Source organism: Eriocheir sinensis, chromosome 46 (genome assembly GCF_024679095.1).
Source record: "Eriocheir sinensis breed Jianghai 21 chromosome 46, ASM2467909v1, whole genome shotgun sequence".
In the NCBI taxonomy this organism is placed as follows: domain Eukaryota; kingdom Metazoa; phylum Arthropoda; class Malacostraca; order Decapoda; family Varunidae; genus Eriocheir; species Eriocheir sinensis.
In genome coordinates, this window is record NC_066554.1 from 332,622 (window position 1) to 355,707 (window position 23,086).

General features: G+C 38.6%; 1 protein-coding gene and 1 long non-coding RNA gene across 11 annotated transcripts in view; one reads left to right on the forward strand and one right to left on the reverse strand.

The window, feature by feature from the left end:
* The window catches only part of LOC126980961 (uncharacterized), a 31,947-nt gene extending 25,444 nt beyond the window's left edge, over positions 1–6,503 (forward strand). The window contains exon 5 of the long non-coding RNA XR_007733685.1: positions 5,359–6,503. This is a non-coding gene — a long non-coding RNA (uncharacterized LOC126980961). The remainder of the gene's footprint in view (positions 1–5,358) is intronic.
* The window catches only part of LOC126980959 (protein sidekick-like), a 180,188-nt gene that overhangs the window by 28,752 nt on the left and 128,350 nt on the right, over positions 1–23,086 (reverse strand). For all 10 annotated transcript variants that reach the window (XM_050831441.1, XM_050831438.1, XM_050831437.1 and 7 more), the window contains 12 exons: positions 22,876–23,067; positions 22,571–22,767; positions 20,193–20,402; positions 19,788–20,042; positions 17,843–18,074; positions 13,013–13,141; positions 10,477–10,647; positions 9,402–9,582; positions 6,510–6,725; positions 4,155–4,380; positions 2,287–2,481; positions 41–205 (listed from right to left, as the gene is read on the reverse strand). In XM_050831441.1, coding sequence (XP_050687398.1) covers positions 41–205; positions 2,287–2,481; positions 4,155–4,380; positions 6,510–6,725; positions 9,402–9,582; positions 10,477–10,647; positions 13,013–13,141; positions 17,843–18,074; positions 19,788–20,042; positions 20,193–20,402; positions 22,571–22,767; positions 22,876–23,067 — 2,369 coding nt within the window. The remainder of the gene's footprint in view (positions 1–40; positions 206–2,286; positions 2,482–4,154; positions 4,381–6,509; positions 6,726–9,401; positions 9,583–10,476; positions 10,648–13,012; positions 13,142–17,842; positions 18,075–19,787; positions 20,043–20,192; positions 20,403–22,570; positions 22,768–22,875; positions 23,068–23,086) is intronic.

The following is a 23,086-nucleotide window of genomic DNA, read 5'->3' on the forward strand; positions in this document are numbered from 1 at the left end:
TATTAAAAAGTTCATACTGACAAAGAAGCGTATATCATACCTCCCATGAGATCTTAATTTCTGTTGATGAGAGTGGTGCAGCTATTACATTCTTTGGATTACCAGTGGGAACAGCCTCTCCAACATACACTGTTATGGGAGCTGAAGAGGGTGATTCCCCTTGAGCATTAAAAGCCACCACCAAAACCTCATAGGTTGTATCCACCTGGAAAGGTAAATCACGAATACATAAAAAAATGTGATTTAAAAGATAAGGAATAAGTATATTAACAGTTGACCCTCACAGAGGAAGAACTTTTCTAGACTTGCTAAAAATCTGTTTGACCTTTTATCAGTGAAAACCAGCAAATTAAACAAACAATTAAAAAAATAATAAATAAATAAATAAAAAAAACAGTAAATACCCACAATGAATATAATACACTAAACTTGACTAAAGATTACACTAGCAGCACGGCCATATCTGAAAGACCGATTAAGGGGAGTAAAACCTCCACCTCCCAACAGGATCAACTGACTTGCTCTAGTCACCAGCTCTGTGGGTGGCCCTTAGGCCTCCTCCACCAAGGGTTGAGGGGGCTGGCCGTTTTTTACCCTTTTTTCTTTATTCAATGCGTTATTGTCATGATTTATACACCAGACGTAAGGGACATCATACGCATAAGATTTAGCCCCAAAAAAGCGATCTATCACCTTTCCAATTATTACCAATGACCATTTTTGGAAAATTTGAAGTTTTTTTAAAAGGCTGTTTCTACTATAATTACTCTACATGGAAACAATTATTATAGAACAAGAACCATGTTTAGGCCAATGAAACTATGTCGAAATATTGTATCAATAATCATTAGTTTGAGGAATATAAATTTTCAAACTTTGATGGAGATTTTGAAGTGCAAAGGTACATAACTTATATTTTGAGATACAGCCAGGTAAAGTTTTGAATGTGTAACATTCAAACATAGCAAAGTGATATCATGGCATTTATCCTTTCATTTATTTGTAATGATATATAAAAAGATATATCTTCATGTTCAGTCATATATTTTGATGTCCAGGCATAAAATATTATGTCTATAAGGCTCCTGGTCACCCTCCCCCCCAGCGTATGTCACCTCTTTCTTCTTCTCTTTCATGTTCTTGGATCTCTTCTTCTTCCTCATGCTTTTCATTTTAGTATCTTTTTCTTGAATTTCGAGTGAGTAGCTGATGTTGCAAGACATTTACTTTGTTGTATCCAAATTTATGGTGAAGGACAGTGATTTGGGAAACAAACTGGACTCTTGATACTCCAGCAAACTTGACTTTTTGACATTTCTTCCAGATGTTTGAATGGAAGCTTTCATTCACATTGAGTGAGCCCCCGAACGCATCACTTTGATGCATGGGGGGTCTATTATACGCCCATAAGAAAAAAAGTAATGTGAATTTTAACCCTTTCATGCACCAAAACATTAATAAGTTTCTCTTTACACTGTGACATCCCTCTGGGGCTCCCTAGGGGGCCTTGCGGAATGGCCTGACCATGCGGTGAAAATTTTATCGATTTCACCCACAAGTATTCTTTTTTCCTGGCATTATTATATATCATTCAAGATTATCCTGCCTTATGAAAGAAAAAAAAAATCAAGAAATGCAATTAAATAGCGAAGTTTACCGACTCTTAAAAAACTAGTTAAAAGGAAGACAGTCGCGCTCACAGGCTGCCTGCTGAGAGGCAACTAAACCACGGGCAATGTATCACTTCACATTCAGTGGCATAAGAGTTGACAATTTGTTTATTTTATAGATCTAACTTGGATCTTTGACGCAAAAAAATTTGACACGATTCTGAATGATACTTTATTTTTGGCGAATTTTTTAAAAAATTTGACGTGATTCGAGTCAAAAGCTCATGTTGACGATTCCATTTTGCCGCAAATCGCGTCATGGTGCGTGAAAGGGTTAATGAAAAACTTCATAATTAGATTCTCAAAGGACATACACAGCTGATGAATTTTTTTCTCAATTTTTAATTTTTGACCGATTTTTTTTCATTTTTCGCCTGGCCAGCCCCCTAAAAGGCTACTCACCATTACTGCCTACATTACCATATGTTGATGAAATATTTGCAGGGTAAGTTTTCTCTGCATAACTAGTAAGCTAAGTCAAAAGTGAAACTTCTAATGATAAAATTACAATGTAAAATTTAAGTGAAAAAGAAAATGTTCATGCAAGTTTATCATTATTTCATGTTTAATTAAACAATTAAGACTACTGAGAATGTAACAAGTTAAATCACAGTACCTGAAGATCCTCTAGTACAATGTCTCTGGCTAAAGTGTCCCTAAGTTCCTTTTGCTGTAAGCTGAACGCCGTTGGAATATCTGCAATTTGGCGATACTTTATTCTGTAGCCTCCTGTTTTGGTGTCACCACTCCAGGAGTTTGGGAAAAGTGGAGTCCATTCCACTCTAACACTCTTAGTTGTTATGGGAATAACCTGAAACAGGAGGATCACAAAAGTTAATGATACACATGATTTTCACAAATTACTTATCACTCAATGTTTGTTCTTACACAATTCATCATACAAAACTTTAGTCACCAGTTTTATGCATTCTTCCTGTTTTTATGCATATTGCATTTTCTTCTTATCGAAAATGAAATGGTATGTCTGTGATACTGGTGCTGTTGAATATACAGTAAACCCTCAGTTATCCAGGCGCACCGTATCCAACCTCGCCCGTATCCACTCTACTTCTGGCGCCTTTAAGGGATGTCAACACTACATCAGCTGAGCAGAGGATTATGAAGGATAAGTGTGAAAAATAAACGTACTAAAAAGTAAATGTGAAGAATAAATATAAAAAATAACTGTGAAGAATAAATATGATGATAAAATGTGGAGTGCCTCGTAATACACCGCTCAAATCTGCTGATAGCCTAATATTTCCTAGGGATAATAGTTGAAAATTTACTTCATAATGGTGACAATTATTAAAGTTATATTATTAGGCAGATGTCAGCACGACAGACTCTTCATCTATATATATTCATTACATATGTTCATCATTCACACTTATTTAGCAGACTTCACATTTATATTTTACATAACAGGGCTGATTTTGTTATGTGTATGCCCCTAGATTACATATGAGGCTATCTAGAATAATACGAGTTTGACCAAGAAGGCATAACAGGTGAATAATGGTGACAAGTATTAAAGTCCTCCCTTCTCCTTTATTGTGTATTTTGCAACAATAAACCATCAATCAATCAAATTGAAATTCTCAGCAGGACGTTTACTGTCAGCAGGTGAAGTGAGTTCATGTCATTCAAAGTCTTCTAATTGTTTTCTCATATTACCATTGAAGCCGTGCAGCGTGTTGCTGTATTGTGTAATATTTTTTAACATCCATTTAAAGAAATAATATAACCACTTGAGGGCAAGAATTTGTATTATTTACTAATTAATGTCATTGCTAAGCTCCATTGGGGAGCCCCCACGGCCACCAAAGCTTCGTTACCAGAGGTTCCAATCTCTGGTACTGATGCAAACAGAGCCACGAAAGACGACTGTGAAAGCGAATTTCTTGTTGGTAGCAGCGATCGCCGCTCATTGGTAACAATCAACACAAACAAACGTGACCGTGAAAGCAGCCCTACGAGCAGAAACTAAAGGAACACCGCCAGAGGTAAATGACTGAGGAGACAGGTATCACTCTACAGATGCCATGATGCATAGGTGGGAACTGTAGACTATTTTTAGCACGGAGTGGTGGTAGGGGACATCACAGAAACAAAAGAGGTGCCAATTAGTCATGTAGCATCGACAGAGACCTAGTTACACGCGCCCTTCATATTCCGGAAAGCTTCTCAGTCTCCGGCGCTGGTGTCATGCTCGTTGCCCACGTCTGATAGAACTATATGACACCAGCAGCCTGATAGTGGGAGGGCTACGAATATCAGTGAAAACCCTTCACCTGACATTGTAGTTTAAACCTGTTCATCTGTTTTTTTTATTTTAAATGCCTGCCCAAATTGAAGTGCATCTAAGCCCATACATCTTATAAGCTGTCAAATACAGTGATTTGTCACTTATAAGAAGTACAGATGGACTGTATCTAGTACAATTAACATCCCTTTCCTAAAAATAAAAAACGTTATTCATACCTTTATATCTGTAGGAGGTTCAATGGGCGCGGCAGGCAATGTTCGGACATCCTCACTATTCTCACTCCAGCCACTTTCTCCAATGTCATTTGTAGCCTGAAGTCGGAACTTGTATGATGTGAAAGGTCTAAGATTTTTAGCTGAATAACTGTTACCAGAGTAATCTATTTTCTCTTGAATGGTTTGCCATCCACTGTCATCCTCAGTGTACTGAACAGTATAGTATCTGAAATGGTGGTATAATATATTATAAAATGCCAAACTTCATAACATATACTGTATCATACTCATGCAGGAGCAAATTTTTCTACACAAGTTTTAAAGGTCACATTTTAGTGTCAATCTTTACATGGATACTTCTTTCTGGAGCCTTAAATATAACTCTCAATCATACATATCATAACCTTAGTAGAAAACCAACTGACCTGTATGTAAATAAAGAAAAAAAAAAATGATTACTGTGACTCTTAGCATCAAAATTCAAGTCAAATAATGAAATAATTTCATCACTCAAACAAATATTACACTCTTTCAATTTTGTTTTATCACACCAACTGCATTAGCTTTCTGAAACAAATCCACACTGTCAAACCTCATAGTACAGTGTATGGTGATTGTGAATATGTCGTGACTTTGCTGGTGGAGGTTTCCATGGTGAATATGATCATATTGAATACATATTAGCATAGAAGATATTGTTGTGCCAAGTTTTTCTGTTCGTGGGAATCCCGTAAACAAACGTGGGTAGTTCTCGAGTCGTACAGCTAGTCGACGCTTTTTTTTTCTTTTTTTTTTTCTTTTTTTTTAAATTCGCAGAAAATAGACAAATAAAGATGTTATGGAACAAGTCATGTTTTGTTGAAGTGACATTGGTAAATGTTTTAAATGCAAAAAAGTGAAAAGTACTAATTAAAGTGAAATATCTAAACGCAAAGTTGACAGACATTTTCGATATTATATGAGTGCATTTTCGTTATTTTTTTACATATGTAGCATTACTGTGTAATATGCTTTGTTGTATTAAGTGTAGGGCATCTTAGTATTCATGTTTATATTTTTAAAAAAATTCTAAAAAATTTATAGATTCATACTCATTCTGTACTATGTGTATGGGTTGAGTCCATTATAGCTTATTATTATTTTCATTTTAATTTTTCTTAAAAGTATTTTTTCCACGTAACTAATGACTTACATTTTATTTCAGAACTCTCCTCAACATGCCTCGCCACTACGTGCCCGAGCACATCCTTCAGACAGACTGCACGGGCCTTATGGAGGCGTTCAATTACTGGGTCAAAACCAAATGCCATTCATATAAATATTGAACAACCATAGTGACATGACACACTCCTGCCTTAAGCCCACTTTTATCTTAAAATGTTCACTTGTTTTTCCAGTAATTTTGACACATGCAGATGCATCCTCATAGAAAGACTTTATTGCATTAAGCAGTTTTCCTTCCACACCATATATCTATCTTTAACACGTCCCACAACACCAACCAATCGACTGTCATAAGCTTTTTCTAGGTCCATGAGGGCAACGTATATTTTTTTTTCCTTTTGCTAATATTTTTTCTACTACCATCCTGAAGGAAAATATCTGATCCACACATCCCCTTCCCTTCCTGAAGCCTCCTTGTTCTTCACTGATTTTCTCTTCAGTAAGTCTTTGCACCCTCTCTATTATGACTTTTCCATATACCTTTCTGGGTATACTCAGCACTTATACCTCTATAGCTCCCACACTCCCCTCTCCTGCCCTTCCCCTTGTAAACTGGGACAATGATGGCTTTCATCCAGTCTGCTGGCACCCCCCCCTCCCATGCTACTTCATATATCTTGACCATCCATTTAACGACTACATCTCCTCCACACTTCAACATTTCTGCTGTGATTCCATCAATTCCTGCTGCCTTTCCATTTTTTAATCTTTTTATTGCCTGATTTACTTCTTCATATGTTATACTTCTTTCTTTATATACTCCTCCACCTCTACTCAAAACTGCTGCTGGACGTCCATCCTCAAAATTCATTAAGTCTTTGAAATATTCTCTCCATCTCTCTTTCACAGCTTCCCCGTCTTTCAACATCTTTCCATTCTCATCCATAACTTCATTTATTTAACTTGGGGAAATATTTTCCACATTTCTTTCATTCTTTACTTCTCTCCAATATGATTTTGTTTCCTTTATATTTTTCACTTAGTCTTTTTCCAAAGTTTTCATTAACTCTCTTTTTACTTTCTTTTACTGCTTGTTTTAATTTCATTTAGCATTCTCTACATTTCTTTTTCCTTAGATATTATTCTTAATGCAAATTCATCATAACATGCACACTATCCAGGAGAATTAACCTTATTGGGGCAAATCCATCTCTTCCAGGATTCCACGAAAAGGTAATGGAAGTGGAAGTGATTTGTGAATGTGATATGGAAGGCCGGGACGGGGGTGCTGGTAACTCTCTGTTGTTGGTCGTGTAAACTGGAGCTTGCACAGATTGTCCATAGCCTAGGCGGGTACGGGCACTAACTAGAAACATGTAGTAGCTCTCAGGTTTCAGTTCTACAGCTCTGGAAAGAAAAAAGACCCATAAATTAAAATGTATTGTACAGATATCATAAATTTAGATGTTATTTTAATTTTCAGCAAACATGCATGAAATTTTTTGGAAAAGATTTGAATTACTATTAAAATTAGAATCAAAAAGTTGTCCCTCATTATCCATTCAAACATAATGATATGACACACACACACACACGCACACACATATGCAAACACACAATCCTGTCAGCTGCCATGCAATAAACACAGCCACCGCCTTCTGCCTGCTTCAACAGACTAGGAAATACGACGCGTAACCTATATTGTGAGGGCAGGGCCTGGGGGGTAACCTTAGGCTAGGTCTCGTCTCCCAAAAAGAAAAATGGACAGAAGAAATGAAGAAAAGTGTGTCAATGTTAAGTCATAAAAAAGCCAAAGCCAAGCGTGCTGGGGAAACATGGCAGATAACAGCCCCTGAGAAGACAGGATAGGAATAGGGGGGCCCCTGCCCTCTCAGAGGTTACCTGCTGTTTGTTTGTACAGTGATGCTCTATTTAACATGATAGGTAATGAATAAAATTTGCATAAAATGGAATTTGTGCTAAATGGATGTGTTATTTCAATATGATTTAATGATACAGGACTGGTGGTACCCCTCCCCCTTTTTTTGGCAAAATTGAAAAAACAAAAATATAATGCTATACGGCTGTTCTTTCAGGCAGATGGTAAAAATAGCTGAAAAAGAATGTCAGTCAGTGTCAATGGAGGTGATAGACACAGCAAGGCTATTCCAAGATTTACCAGTGATTCTGAGTAATTCTTGCATAAAAGATTAAGACACCATAAAGGAGCTGGAGTAGACCAGAGCCTTATAAATATAAGCTTACAAAACTCTGGAGTACTTAGTGAGTAGCAGGCTTTTTTTTATTATTGTTTCCTTTTTTTTTGTGCCCTTGAGCTGTCTCCTTTTTAAAAAAAAAAAAAAAAAAAAAAAAAAAATCCTTGTGGCAAAGGTGAGGGTGGTGGTGCTAGTAAGGTTGTATACAAGTGAAGTATGAGGCCCGTCATGTGTGTTGGGAAAGATAATTTCAGGTAAATAAGTTGCGTGTTGCATTTGGTGCATGTGTAGTGCGGCGACGGCCTGATGAACGAGCCTCCCATAACCCACTTAGCCAGTGGGGTACCTCTTTGGCCGACTCGGTAAGGAGTGGCTCTCCCGTCATGCTGGTCGCGGGTTCAATCCCAGGCAGCCGGGGAATACCCTCACTCTTGATTAATTTCTCATGTTATTTCGATACACGCAGAGGCCGTGTTGAGAAATAGGAAGGATGGAAAGTAAGCTCGTCGGGGCATTACACATGTGAATCTAGAGTACTGTAGAATTTGAAAATTACATCAACTATTTCCAGTGTGTATCTGTACAATTGAAAAATATAATCAGTTAGTGAACAGCCACATTCTTCTTGCCCTACACTAGAGGGTTCAGGAGGGACTCAGTCTCTCACCTGGCACATGCTTGTCAGAGGCCATTTACATGCCAGTATCTATATTCTACATTTTCATCACTTTTTCTCTGCTTTATGGTTTGACTGACTAGCCTCACTGCAACATGGGAGTGCTTTTTCTTATGTCCCTAATTTGTGTTATGTGGAGGGTAATCGTGTTATATGGAGAATGTGTCCTATATTTAATCTCACATTATAAGGAAATCCTTTTATTAGAAAGAACTGCAATAAATAGAGGGTCTATTGTATGTATAAGAGGCTTTGTAACAAAATTTCCCTTCTTATATTATTCCTTCAAAACACTGATAATGGGACCAGTATCCACTGAATTTGTTTGGTAAAAAGAAACTTCTTTCATCTGCCAATATGGGTGTTATTCACTTCAAGAGAAAGTACATTAGTGTGATTACTCCTGTATACCATGTGTGTAGAGTGAGGATAAGTCCATTTTCCAGATAGTGCAAGGATGTCATTCTCATTCAAGCACTTACATGTTTGTATACCATATTGTGTTGGATATTCATGCAGACGCAAAACCATATTATGTCTGGTAAACTTTCTGATGAGTAACTCATTCATGCAATCACATTTCATGCTTGGGGAATATGAGGGGTCTAGAGCTCGTGGGGCGAACACACCAACATGGCAGATTTTGAGTTTTCGCAGGTTTCCGTTAGATGGAAGCACTGTGCAACCCTCTGTGTATGTGAAATTGGGAAATTGGTCTCAGTGGCCCAGTAGAAGGGTGGTGAGAGCAGAGTGTTTTTGCCTGTCTGAAGAGTGTATGAAGTCGGCTGAATCAGTGCTCTAAGGGCAAAGACCACTAGTAAAACACTCATAAAACACCTAAATATGGAAATTTTGTTTTGAAATTTAAACTGGCCATTAGTTATGTCATGTTCTTTTAATTTTCCGAATTTGGATTAATTCAGATAATAAACATGCATTAATAAAAAAACACCCTTACATATTTTTTTGTGTTTTTTTTAATAACACAAACACTGATTCCATGGAATTTTTCTAGCTGAAAACATTCTATTGATGTAAGATGATATTGCTATGTGTGTTTTTCATTATGTCTTTGGTATGCTTGACTTTGAAGACCTGTAGCTCAGAACTAGGTTATTTGTTTTGTTCGTCCTTTGAGCACTAGACGCCTCATATGTATTTGGTGTAGGAAGACATTATATGAATACTTACTTATATGTGCGTTCAGTTGGACCAAACTCTAGTGTGTTGTTCACATCTGTGCTGTCAGCAAGGTGATACACTATGGAATATGCTGTGATTTCCCCATTGGGTTCTTCAGGAACATCCCAAATGATACGTGCATATGTGAAGGACACATCAGGAAAAGATATCGCAGATGGAGGACCAGGAACTGAGGAAAAAGTAGAGAGTAAGATCCACGTATATTCAGCACTGCAAATATTATTTGCAAGGTACAGGAAGAGGAGAAAAGTTTACCAACATCAATTAGAAATAATAAGTAATTATTTTTTTCATAACTGGGTTTAAGACAATAATTATAATTCTCTCCCTTTTGTTGTTATAAAATAATAATGTTATCATTATCCTTTAGTAAAAGCTAAGCTTGTACAGATGGGTAAACATATTTTTACTGTGCAGTGTCCCTTGACTTCCTGCACTAATAGCGGAAAGCACCTGTTCAGGAACCAAAAAAGTCCAGGAATCGGAAATCGCTACTCTCAAGTACAATTAGAGCCTGAGCTGTGCGTATATAAGAGAAAGTAAGCCAAGGAATAGTTCCTAAGTGTAGAAAATAAGGTATAATAGCATAAGAATATAGAAAAAAGTAGTAACAAGTGATGAAAATATTCCAATTTTTTTTTAGTTATGCACAAATTTTCCTTGTACCATAAATTGCAGCGCAAAAGTAGACCTCAAGATTATCACCTCAAAATTACGGGTTAGGCCTTTACTTGCCATATAAGTCAGCCCCCAAAATATGGTAGGCTAGTGGTAGGACAAAATTTAGATGTGGATAGGCTACGGTACGGTATACAATAACCTGTCACAGAAACATATTAATCTGATGTTACACTGGGTCTTTTTCCTCCAACTGTGTTGGCAGTAGGGGCAACTGGCAATCAAGAAACAATGGAAGGAATTTCTAGAAAGAGATGGATAATTAACTGAAAAACAATATCATTTTAGGAGAGAGCAATCAAGTCAAAAATTTGATTAGTTTCTTCTCCAGAGTATTAATGAGTCGGCTAATGATGTAGTAACAATACTGTACAAAGACTCTTACCATCTTCATGTGTTTGCAGCAGCAGTGGAGGGGAGGAGAGTGCCCCATCTCCAAGTCTTGTATAAGCCAGCACTTGTATCGTGTACTGATAAAATTTTCGAAGTTCGGTTATTGTAGCAGAAAATGTATTGTTATTAGGTATCACCTTTTCCTGAGGTTTCAAATTCTTGCCTGGAAAAAAAATGAAACATTGATTTTTCATCATCATTATCATCAGCTACACTATTTGATATACACAGAGAATAATGATTAAAACACTGACTGAACAGAAAATAAACACAAATGGAAAATACACTGAATCCATTATTTAAAAAACATCTACAATATTCTTTCAAAATTATAAGTGAAACACCAGAATTTTCTCTTTTACTATACTCCCACACAGCCACTGCGTGTAACGAAACACACGAGAAATTAATCCAAACAAGGAAAGGTTTGCCGGCGCCGGGGATCGAACCCGCGACCAGCGAAACGGGAGAGCCACTCCTTATCCAGTTGGCCAAAGAGGTACCCCCCTGGCAGAGAGAGTTATGGGAGGCTCGCCCATCAGGCTAGTCGTGTCACTACATAAGCATATTCATGACTCTCTTGAGACTAACTAACTAACAGGGAGCATACTCGTATGCCCAGGGGTGTGTTGCTTTACTCACTCACTGCCTCCACCCCTGACACTCCCCCCCAGCAAGCCCCCATGTAGCTACCCTATCTATGCCCAAGCCATGAGTTACATGGGCATCTCCTTGGTCTCCCAACACTCAGGATTGTCTCGTACAGAAACAACCTATGAGCAGGATCGATGTCTGGAAAATATGCCACATGCCCTTAAAGCCAGAGTTGGCACTCATGGACTAAGCTGGTAACAGGCCTCAATTCATTTTCAATATGTAGTGGCTGGTGCGACAGGAAGTCATTCCAATAATATCTCATGATCCTGCAAAGACTCTTGGTAACAAAGGCATTGACATGCCTCGCCAAGTCAATATTCAGTGTCCATGTCTCATAGCCATGCAGTTAGACAGGGAGGACAAGGGATTTAAGATTTAAATCCTTGTGCATCTGCACTGATATCGACAACGACATGTACTCATGTTGAGCGAGTCCATAACACCGCAAGCCAGGCCAATCCATCAAGTGACTCCCTGGTAAGACCTACCATTGTTATACACTGCACTAACAAGCTATTTGAAACTTTTGGTGACCTCGACATCCTCACCACACACATGAATAAACTGAAGTGTGTAATCCAGCAATCCTCCAAATGACTGGACCTTTGCTTGGGCCCAGGAGAGGCATTTTAAAAAGTCATTAGTTGACTACCTCATGAACAAGACAAAGTTCACTGACTGGGTCATTTCATTTATATATCCTATTTATACATGATTACTGTATTTTTTGGCGTATAACGTGCGCCGGCGTACACTGCGCACACTAAACTTTAAGACGGGGTACTATTCCGTGTTGACTTATCCGCCAACGTTAATGACGTCAGCGAAACAGCGGCCGCTCGGCACGGATGATCTACTCTGTCAGTCCATCGCTCATCATTTGTTGACAAACATATGGACAGCATTAACCACAACTTCTTGTATGTGTTATTTTGTAGCTAAGTACTTCTATTTCATATTTTCATGATATGTAGACTATTCAACATCACTGGACTGGCACCATCGCCCCTACCCCAGATCCAAAAGTTAACTTGTAAAAGGAGTTGGCTACTATCCCTGTTAAGGTTGGGCAGTCTATAAAGTACTCCTATGACAAGCTTCTCCTTCCTACCTATTGTTTTTACCCAGAGGGATTCTGTATTGCTATCTACCTTGATTGAGTTGTTAATGACACACTTAAGATTGTCCCTGACGAAGAGTGCGACCCCACCCCCCTTCCTGCCTATTCGATCTTGGTGGAATAACCTATTCCCTTCAATCACTAATTCTGGGAGAAAGTGTCTGTCTGCAGTATTAATCCATGACTCTGTGATTGCTATCACATCAAATTTCTCTACACACGCCTTTCCCCGCAATAAATCTATCTTATTCCTAATACTTCTACTGTTTGTATAGTACATATTTAGGCCTACCCCTTGATTTACCCTGCAACTGCTATCATTATCATTCCCCTTCCCAGTATTTACTTAGTTGTGACATAAAGGAAGTGAGCTACGCTCATATGAGAATGGCACAGAGAAGTGGTGTGGTAGCCTAGGAGTCACGCTGACCCACAAAACCCTACACAAATTTATATCAAAATTTGTATCTTCGACATCTACCGCGCAGGGGTAGCTTTCTACCATTTTTTAAATGAAAAAGGTGCGCGTTATACGCCACAAAATACGGTACTTGTAATCTTTCCTTCTGAACACTAAAATCATATCAAATATCCAAGACCTTGCTTGATTACATGTACTGTAAATGTTTTTTATAAGAAAGACAATGAAGAACCATGTAAGGGATGATGATGTGCATATCATTTGTTATCACTTACACACTAAATTTAGTAGGAAGATTATGGAAGTATCTTCAGAAATTTGTTGACTTACCAACATACACAATTTTGTAGCCTTCTATGATCCCATTCTGGTGTAGCCTGGGGACTTCTTTCCAGCGCACAACAATGGTAGTTGATGACGTAGCATTGGCACTGACATTAGCTGGTCCAGCACTAGGAACTATTGAAGGGAAACAAGTAAATTAACTCTCTGGGTACATGGGTTCCTAACATTAACACTAATCTTAGAAACCTCCTCTGCTGGTGTGTTTATGACAAGCAAAATGATATACATTTATTTCATTATTGAATTCTGCAATTTACTTCTAAATAAAAAATAAACTTCAGCATCAACAAATTGATTCATACAGTTGCAGCCTTTGGTAAACTACAATGTACTAGATTCCTGTGCTATATTACCTAGATGATTTCAGTCACTCTGTGCTAAGTAAATTGAAATATAAAGTGAATAGGTAATCCTTCATGCATGACAAATTTATCAATATGTTTAGCTGTGTACAGTAAAAGTCCAATAATCCAAACACAAATAATCCAATAGTCCCAACAGTCACAATGGTCCAAATTTTCTAAAGTGGCTGACAAAAATTCAACACTGAAAAATAAAAAATATCAAATGAGGCATCAAATGCGCCAAGCAGAGTGGACGAGAAACAGGAGACTCAGGAAGGATTTAAATTTAGTCAAGATGTTGCCAGCCAAATATTCGCTTGATGCTCGGACTGCATCATGCCCTTTATTGCTGGAAAAATGGCTCCCACAGCTTATACAAGAGATAGTTCAGAGGCAATGATCAAGGACAATAAGTGAAAGTGATGTAGTAACAAGTTTAAGGAATGTTGCATGGAACACAAATTAGGTAAAATTATTATGAGTGAAAAGTGAAGAGATGAAATGAAAATACAGTGCTCAGGCAATCTTGACTCCACTCCATGATGTTCCCCTTTCCAACGGCACCTCCTTGCTGCTTGCCACTACATGAACCTTGTTTACTTTTTTGTGCCTTTACTACCTCTGGATTTACTCTTGTTAAATCTTTAGTAAAACTGCTGTCCAAAGCTTTTATGCATTACTAGTGAGTGCTAAAACTCTTCATATCTTTGTTTCTAATTGTGTGAACACATTCTGTATTTTCAGGGACCTCCCAATAATCCTAAAAATTCAATAATCTGAATGACCTTTGGTCCACTGCCATTTGAATTACTGGACTTTTACTGTAAAAAGGTTCCCCTTCATTTGAAATTTTAACTATTCCAGAACTTACACATTACAAATAAATTACACTCAGCAAACAATGATGTGGTTTTCACCACTTCAGAGTACACTACCCTGGTACCCCAAGAATACCCTAATCAAATTTGACTGAAAAAATTTGGGTCACATTATTTTATACACTCAAGCAGACATGCTATTTTAACATGCCCAGATGCCCCGTTAGCCACATATGATATCAGACCCCCTGTGGGGCTTGGGTGCATGTAAGGCCTATTTGCTTCTCTGTCAGCCCATTTACTAAACATTCATTGTCATACCCCCAAAACTGAAAAACATCAAATAAACTACTCTGAAAAGAATGTTTGAACTTGTTACATATGAAATATGGGCCTCAAGAAATATAGGGCAGAGTAGGGTGGCTATCAGGATTTTTTATTGAAGTTATAACAAATGACTTTCTAGAACTAAATACGTTTGTTCTAGTATACTCCACTATTACAGGGAAGCAGACTACATTTTGAAGCTTCAAAATCAGAACTTCCATCATGCTGCAAACAAGCATTTCATGGTTTGAGTGAATTTGGGGCATTTAGTTGATGAAGAAATGGAAGTGAGACTGATTTCACTGAGAGCTAAAAATAATTATATTTCAAGTTACTTACAATTCATCTTCTAAATAAGGAACTTCATTATAAGGTCTAAACTATCTAAACCAATAATTTCTATTGACTCTATGTTTTTCCTTTTAAAATAATTTTGAACATGCAGTACCTTACATACCCTTCAGATACCTCATTTTCCTGACAAAATCTAGTTTGTCAAAATATGAGAAATGTTCATATATTAATAAAATTGTACTGAAGATAACTATAATAAGTTTGACTAAAGAAATTATACTTGACTTAAATTTTAGAACTGAAATAATTTAGCAATGTACCAAAAAATAAAGGAAGGAGAAATGAGCCATACCACACAAACTAGGGAGAATCATTGACCAGCAAAGTTAATAGACATATATCATTTGGAAAATACTTAAAAAGATTTGTTACCTAAATTCAAGCAAATTTATTATACATACTGGTGAAGGTCACTCATTACAGAAATATCTGTTATTGAAATCTTGTTACAAGAATGGTTCAGTATGGTGGAACAAAGGGCATAAATGCTAAGTATTGAAAAAGAGAAGAGTTGCTGTTATGCATGGGCAGTGGGATTTAACTCTTTTGATGCTAAATTCTCGCAGTGAGGACTTGCGTAACTTGCCGGTGGTGCTAAATCCTCGCTGCGAGCACCACTTGCACTCAAATTTCCCACATATGAGTGTTCCAACGCTATTTCTCACCCCACAGCATTGCCAATTCAGTGGGTTTTCCACTAAATTTGGTGGAAAATCATATCAGTCTAAAGCGGAAAAGCATGGAAAATCTACGGACGAGTAACAGGTGGATGTTGTTGTCCAATATAGTGGCATTTTTGCATAGCTTCACCTATCACCTGACCGATTTTTTGACCAAATAGTTGTAAATTTTGCAGTTGACAATAATACCCTACCTGCACCCCATCAAGACTGCAGTTACCTAAATATGGCTGGCCATTGTGCATGCATAAATGTACGTCTTCACAGGCAACACCCCACGAACGTGCCTGTACATTCAGGGGAAAGGCTTACATTACCGAATCTTGTGGGTCTTGGCCTCCTCTTTCCAATGGTGTTTTGTTTTCAGCTGTGATAAATAGTTTCTGAGATATAGTGATTGAAAGAGCGAGCACTAGCGTCAATTGGTGAACGTGCCTGTACATTCACAGGAGAGACTTACATAACCAAATCTTATAGATCTTGGCCTCCTCTTTCCAATTGTTTTTGTTTTTAGCTCTGATGAATAGTTTTTGAGATACAGCGGTTAAAAGACCCCCTTCCCCCAGCTGGGCTGTCCGAGTGCGCCTGGGGGGATAGTCTCACTGCGAGCGATTAACAATGAAAGGGTTAGCCCCTAAAGGACATCTGTGGGGAGCCAAAGTGCTCCTCCATTGATGGGCATGTTTTGACTTTTGCCAAAAATTGCTCATCTTCTATTATTAACTTCACAGCTCTGCCTAGACTTATAGCTTTAATTTTAATGAGGTATATTCATTTTTAGCAGGTGTCACCAGCGGTAGGGTCTCAGGGCCCACGAAGCTTGAGCTATTCTTTCAATTATCATAAATTACCTGTGTTTCTCTGAGACTTACAACAATTACACTTCAATACAATAAATGACACTATTGTTAATAATAATGTAGCTGATCATTCTTGTTGTTTTATTTATTGGTAAACGAGAGAAAACATAAATGCTGTCCGGCAGCCTCTCCTCATCCAAAATCGTTCTTGCATGAAAGACCTGTGAAATCAAGCAGAAGTGAGCTTTTAAAAAAATATATTATTTACTTTACATTATATGCTGAGTACCTGCTTTGGGTGCATCAGTGTTGCCTTCAGCGAAATTTATCAAAAACATTTGGGCGCCAGGCATCTCGGCAGAAAGCGAGCCTCCTTTGTTTTTCGTCCGTGTGCGACACTGGCTTCCGTCCAATAGTGTTTCCCTCCACCCACATCTCCTGGCCTTAAACATCATCACCTTTGACCTGCCCACACTCCTGGTAGTGGCAGGCGTCCACCCAAGGTCTTGGTTCATCTCACACAACAACCAGCAGTCACTTGAGGAAATATAATATGCTGGGAGCGGAAGCCGGTGACCTCAGCGAGACACAAACACCTGGCCTTCCTAGTGTTGGGGGGTGTGGTGGGGGGGGGTTGTCGAGATGCCTGACCGGCCCTGACGCCCTAATGTTTTTGATGAATTTCGCCGAAGGCGACACTGATACACCCACGGTAGGTACCCAGCAAATATTGTAATGTAAATAGAATTTTTTTTAAAAAGCCTATTTTTGCTTGATTTCACAAAGCTCTCACGCAAGAACGATTTTGGATGAGGAGAGGCTGCCGGACAGCATTTATATTTTCTCTCGTTTACCAATAAATAAAACAACGAGAATGATCAGCTACATTATTATTAATAATAGTGTCACTTATTATATTGAAGTGTAATTGTTATAAGCCCTAGAGAAACATATTTTGCTATATATAAAAAAAAAATTATTAGCTTCAGAGGTGGGAAGATGTGTGAAAATCATATTTTGTTACATGATTTATTTATCTATAATGCAAGGAGGCAGAAAAAGCTCAAACATGATAATCACCCAATTATGATGGTGAGATCAGGTTAAAAATGATAACAAAAGCAAATACAATTTAAGAGATGTCCCTTTTTTAGAAGTTTAGGTCATAGGAAGGGAAAAAAAAGTGGAAAAAAACTGTTAAAGCCAAGAAGGCAACATAAGGGGACCCTCCACCTGTTACTCTTGAATGCAAATGCAGTTAGCAAGTTCAGAAAAGAAGTTAGCAAAGAAATATCAATAGAAGATAGAAAGGTTAAACAATGTTGTTGCAAAATTTAAGAGGTAGAAGGCAGTCAGAAAGAGGAAGGGAACTGATTAGGTGAAAAGCCTCAGACTACTCTTTCCAGATCTGTGTGGGAGAAACCCTCCACACATGGGATTAACACCAAACAGGGTATAGAATATACTGCATAATGCATATAGATTGACTTACCAGACTCTCTTGTCCTTTCCACAGCAACTGGAGCAAAGGCAGATTCACCAATATCATTAACAGCCACCATTGTTACTTCATATAGAGTGTATTCTTGCAAATCAACCAGCTGATGTGAGTTAGCAGTGATGTCATACACAAAAGCTTCTGAAAAACTGCATTCACATCCCACTGGCCGATACTTTATGTGGTATCCTTGTGGAGCTCCATACCACTCAAACTGCTGCAGAGGCTTTATGGGGAGATAAAAAAAGAAATGCAAGATTTTGCAACAAAACATGTAAGGTTGTGACACAATTTTAGTAGATTCCTGTCACCTATGTCTCTTGCCTATATAGTGGGGACCTATGGCTAGTGTTTTACTAACTAGCAATTTCAAGTCTAGCGATAGGATAGAAACAATCCTAAGTTTCATATCATAACTAACTGTAGAAAAAGCGATAATATTCCAATTGGCTGGGAGGAATGAATGGGCAAGTTGCATCACAGTGGCTCAAGGATATGTTGTGCTGGAAGTTGTGCAGAAAGGGTGGGCACCTGCTCCTTGAGTTCAGTTGACCTGTTGGCAACACGACATTGTGCAATGTTATGCAACAGAGCTAACAAGTCTTGCCATGGTAGCGCCGAACACAGTGAATGTAAACAAAACCCAGAAAACAGGCATTGTAGTTATAAGCATGGCCAGTGCTTTGTTCATCTATGATTGCTGTCCAGTAGAGTCGCCTACAAGAGCTGCTGCAGGAATAATGCAATAGACCTGTTGCATGAGATGCTAAATTTGTTGGGATCAGCTTATCCACTGTTCCATCTGGGTCATCCCCCCATCCATGGGTCAACTGAAAGCAGGTGTGTGATGTTGTCAAAGAAGAAGCATGGGAACTGTGTAAAGAAACCACTGCTCTACCCACAGCTGGGTTTTTGAAATGTCAGCTCATTATTTAACCAACTATTACTAACATTATTGGCCTGGTTGTAAGCACAAGTGGTCATCAATCGCATGCGGTGTAACTCAAGGACTACCTGCATATTATGCCAAATAGTTCTGATGGACACTGCCACCATTGTCAGTGGTTGAAAAGAGGATTAGGTATATGTAATAAAAAATTCCTTAAATTATAACTGTGGCAAGCTGTGCAGTGTTTAAATTCCATGAGTGTGTGCCCGTGGCCGAAGGTGGCAGGGCGCAGCCATGTCTTTAAAGCCAAGGGACACGATCTGAGTCAGCCTCTCTCAGCTGGGAAGTATAAAGGTTGTCTCTCCTGGGGTGGTGTCCAGGTGGTGGCAGGTTCAGTGTTCAGTATTCTAATTCAGTGATGGAGTCCCTAGTGGAGGTGTTTCTTCCTGCCCCTTTCTTTCCCCCATCTGATAATGATGGAATAGAGAAAGGGAAATTATCTGACTTTCCCACTATGTGCCATGACAGCAAAGAGTGGTCATGTTTGCAGCTTGTTCCCTCTACTCTGTGCCCTTCTAGGTTAGGTTAGGTTAGAGTGCTTTGTAGTACTAATGAGAGGGCAAAGGGAGGGGGACAGGGATTGTCAGTATTGCTAAATAACTGTGCCTTCAAATCCAATTAGTGCTCTCATGAAAGATCTGCAGATAAAGAAAATAACATACGGTAAAAACAGAGGTTTTAGGGGCAAGTTCTATCTATCTATGGATTCACCTCATTTGTGGAGGGGATGGGGACCTTGGTACACATTCCCAGGGAATAATGGTTTCCATGCATACTTGAAAGTGTCAGCCTTAAACTTAAGTTTCTCAAGTGTGCCTTGTTCCAACTTTGTTCTGTTTGCATAAAGTGGAGTCCACATGAACAAGGCAATGTCTATAAGGTTTGTTAGAGATTTAAACAAAGTTATGTATTTAAAAGCGAATAAACTGTCTATTGTAAAACACTAAGTCTTTACTGTCTTTATTGTAAAACACAAGGCATACAACTTACAATCCAGCGAACACGGAGCAGAGTGGAGGACATGGCCCGTACAGTCATATTTGATGGTGGGTGAGCTGGTTGAGCTTGGAGGGTCTGGAAATCTGGTGAGGGCTCAGAGGGAACTGAAGAACCAACTATATTATTTGCAATTATCCGAAGATGGTAATTTGAATAAGGGATCAGATTCTGAACAGTAATTGTTGTTGCATCTGGGGCAGAGACCTCATAGATTGTCTCCCAACTGCTACTGCGAGATGACTGGGCCTGAAAGATGCAAGATGAAGTAGTTATTATATACTTTCAGTTTTTAAGGAAATTTGTTCATATACTTGACTAAGTATCTTGTTTTGTAGAATTTACTGGTCCTCTTAAGACTAAAATAAACCAAACAGTCTGTATAAGAGCCTATTTTACCTGAACAGTCCATGTAATTATGGAAGCATTTCCATCAAAGCCTGGAGTGAACTGAAGCAGAACAGAGAAGGCCTGGATATTTGAGACAGCCAGGCGAGTGGGAGGTTCTGGCAATACTGGCTCCACACCTGATTGTAGGGTTGCCACACGGGGAACACCTGGCCCAACACCACTCCAAGCATACACTTCAAATGTGTAGTAAGTTGTAGCCTGTTGACATAGATTACCAGTATACTGAAACATCCCTTCAAATTGCTTAATACTATGTCATACTTATCACTGCAACCTCATTCATTACATAGGCAAAATGAGATAATCTTAAGGAAGAAAATATTTAGTCAGAAGAAAACAAATTACTAATGGTACCTTGTGTCCAAGGCTTTCTTCAGATCTAGGAACACAAACCCCATCCAATTGTCTCTTAATCCCTTGAGTAGAAGCCTAAATAGGCTTTCTGTTAAAACGACCATCTCTTCCAGTTATTCTATTCAATGCTTTCAATATTCTCTTATACAGTTTTGTAATCACAATCATCAAAGACACTGATCAAGGGCTCTTCCTTATTCCTTCCTTTGTTGAATGACACTACATTGGCCCTCTACTTACACGGCAATTTACCCCCTTTCAATGAGCATACTATTATACTTTTAATCTTATCTGCCACTTGGTCTCTGCCTTCTTTTAGTATCCAAGTAGATGTACAATCAAACCTTATGACTTTCTTTATATCATAAGCCTCCAGTAATTTACGCACTTCTACTTTTGTCCTTCAGCCTTCAGTTTCTAGTCACTCCCTTCTGTTCCAATAATCATTTTCCTTTGTAAAATACAACTAGAATCAGTCATTCATTATTTCAGCTTGAAATACTGCATCTCCATAGTTCCTTCCTTCTACTTTCAGTTTGTCAATTCCTTCTTTGTGTTTCAATCTGCCATTGATATATCTATAAAAGGGAGGCAGTGGGTGAGTGGTCAGCATGTGGGCACAATGTTCTGGAGACCCCAGTTCAAATCCTACTACATGCCGATAATTTTCAGTCATCATCGAGTGGCCAAGGACAACCCACATGATATCATGTTGAACACCGGTCAATGCAGACACTAGCAAAACTCTCAAGTGCATCAAGTGAAGCTTCTCTGTACAGCTGCTATAGCTGTGGTGCTCATCTCTGTCGCAGACCCTTGACCTTGTGGTGGGAAGAACACATTACTCCAGGACACAAGGCCAGTGTGACATCCTGGTTCCAACAGTTTACCTTTCCCAGGTTTCCCCCAGGAACCCATTTATCAACTAACGTGAAAAGGAGAATGAACAGCTGAGTGAGCAGTACATCGACTGCTTGACCGGCATTTGAACCCAGACCCACGGATTCATAGCTAGACACACTATTTCTACATTTTAGCATGTTTCTAAAAGTATATTTAATACAGATTGAGAATCCCTTATCCGAAATTCTTGGAACTGAAAGTGTTGCGGATTTTGGATATTTTAAAATTTCAGAATATGCAGGCCCTTTTGACATTTTCAGCAATATCTTTACACCACAGAGCACACATCATAAGGTAATCACAATGAGTAACAAGTGAAGGTGTTACTGTGAAGACTGCTGACAACAAACTAACGCATAGCAGCACCAGAGTTGCCAGGTGTGTGACTGTATTCCCGCCCAATCCCATCCCAATAGCCGCCCAAAACTTGCGGTGGTAGCGGGCAGATGTTTTTACGCCCAAGGTGCTGATGCAGCAATATGATTACCTGCCCAGTTGGGCGGGTAAATCACGGACCTGGCAACCCTGAGCAGTACACAAAAACTGTATGTGGTGGAACCTTCCCATCACTTAAATTAACATCTTATTTTATTACCTTGCAGACATTTATCAATAATCATTTGTTATTACATTAGTAAAACCATTCTACAAATAGGAGTCATGATTAAATCAGAGTCTGCCCATCAAAGTCATAGTCTCCAATATAAGTATCATGTGTTTTTCCTCTTAATGTCTTTGCTTATGATCTCTAAGTGCATTTATGAAACTGAGTAATTCAACAGAAAATCTTATAAATGTGTAAATCATAAAAATAAAAAAATATTTCCTGGCCAACACTCTGAAGGCGACACAACAGAACATTTATAATTCCTTTGTCACCTCATAACTGGTTCTAGTTTTTTTTCTTACTTTAGAGGAACTAGATAATTCATGCATGATATTGTCAGGAAAATCAACAGTGTATCAGTTCACTGAAAAAATATTAATTACAAATTCTAGTAGTGTGTGGCATCGACATCCTTACTTTTCTGCCATTACACCCTACCTTCTCCCTCTTGAAGGGGTCTGATTAATTTTTTTTAAACTGTTAGTGATAAAGCTGTACTTACCGAGAGCTCAGTGACTGTGTAAGTTGAGACATCTGCAGTCAGGTTTTTTATTGTTTTAGAATGCGGGGAGTCTTTCACCATGTAGGAAAGTGTGTATCCTTTGAGTATGCCATTGCTCTTCTCCGGCTCATCCCAATGCACAGTCACTGACCTGTCACTGATATCTTCAAACTTCAGATTGAGCACTGGATCTGGAACTGTGACCCAGTATTTTATTAGTTTCCAAACCTGTTTTAAAAGACCAATGCACTGCTATATTCCATAAAATCAACAGGACGCCTAAATAAGAAAGAGGTGCAACTTACCATCCTCAAGTGTACGAATCTTAATGGGCTGTGACCTTACACCGTCACCTGGGTGAGTGTAGCAGAGAACAGTAATATAATACTCCGTGTATTTTTCCAGGTTCCCAAGTATGGACGATTCATTGGCATCAGGGTAAGGTTTTGGGGCAACAGTTAAGGTTTTCTCTGGCTTGACTGCATCACCCGGTGGACCTGAAAGATGTGTAAAATG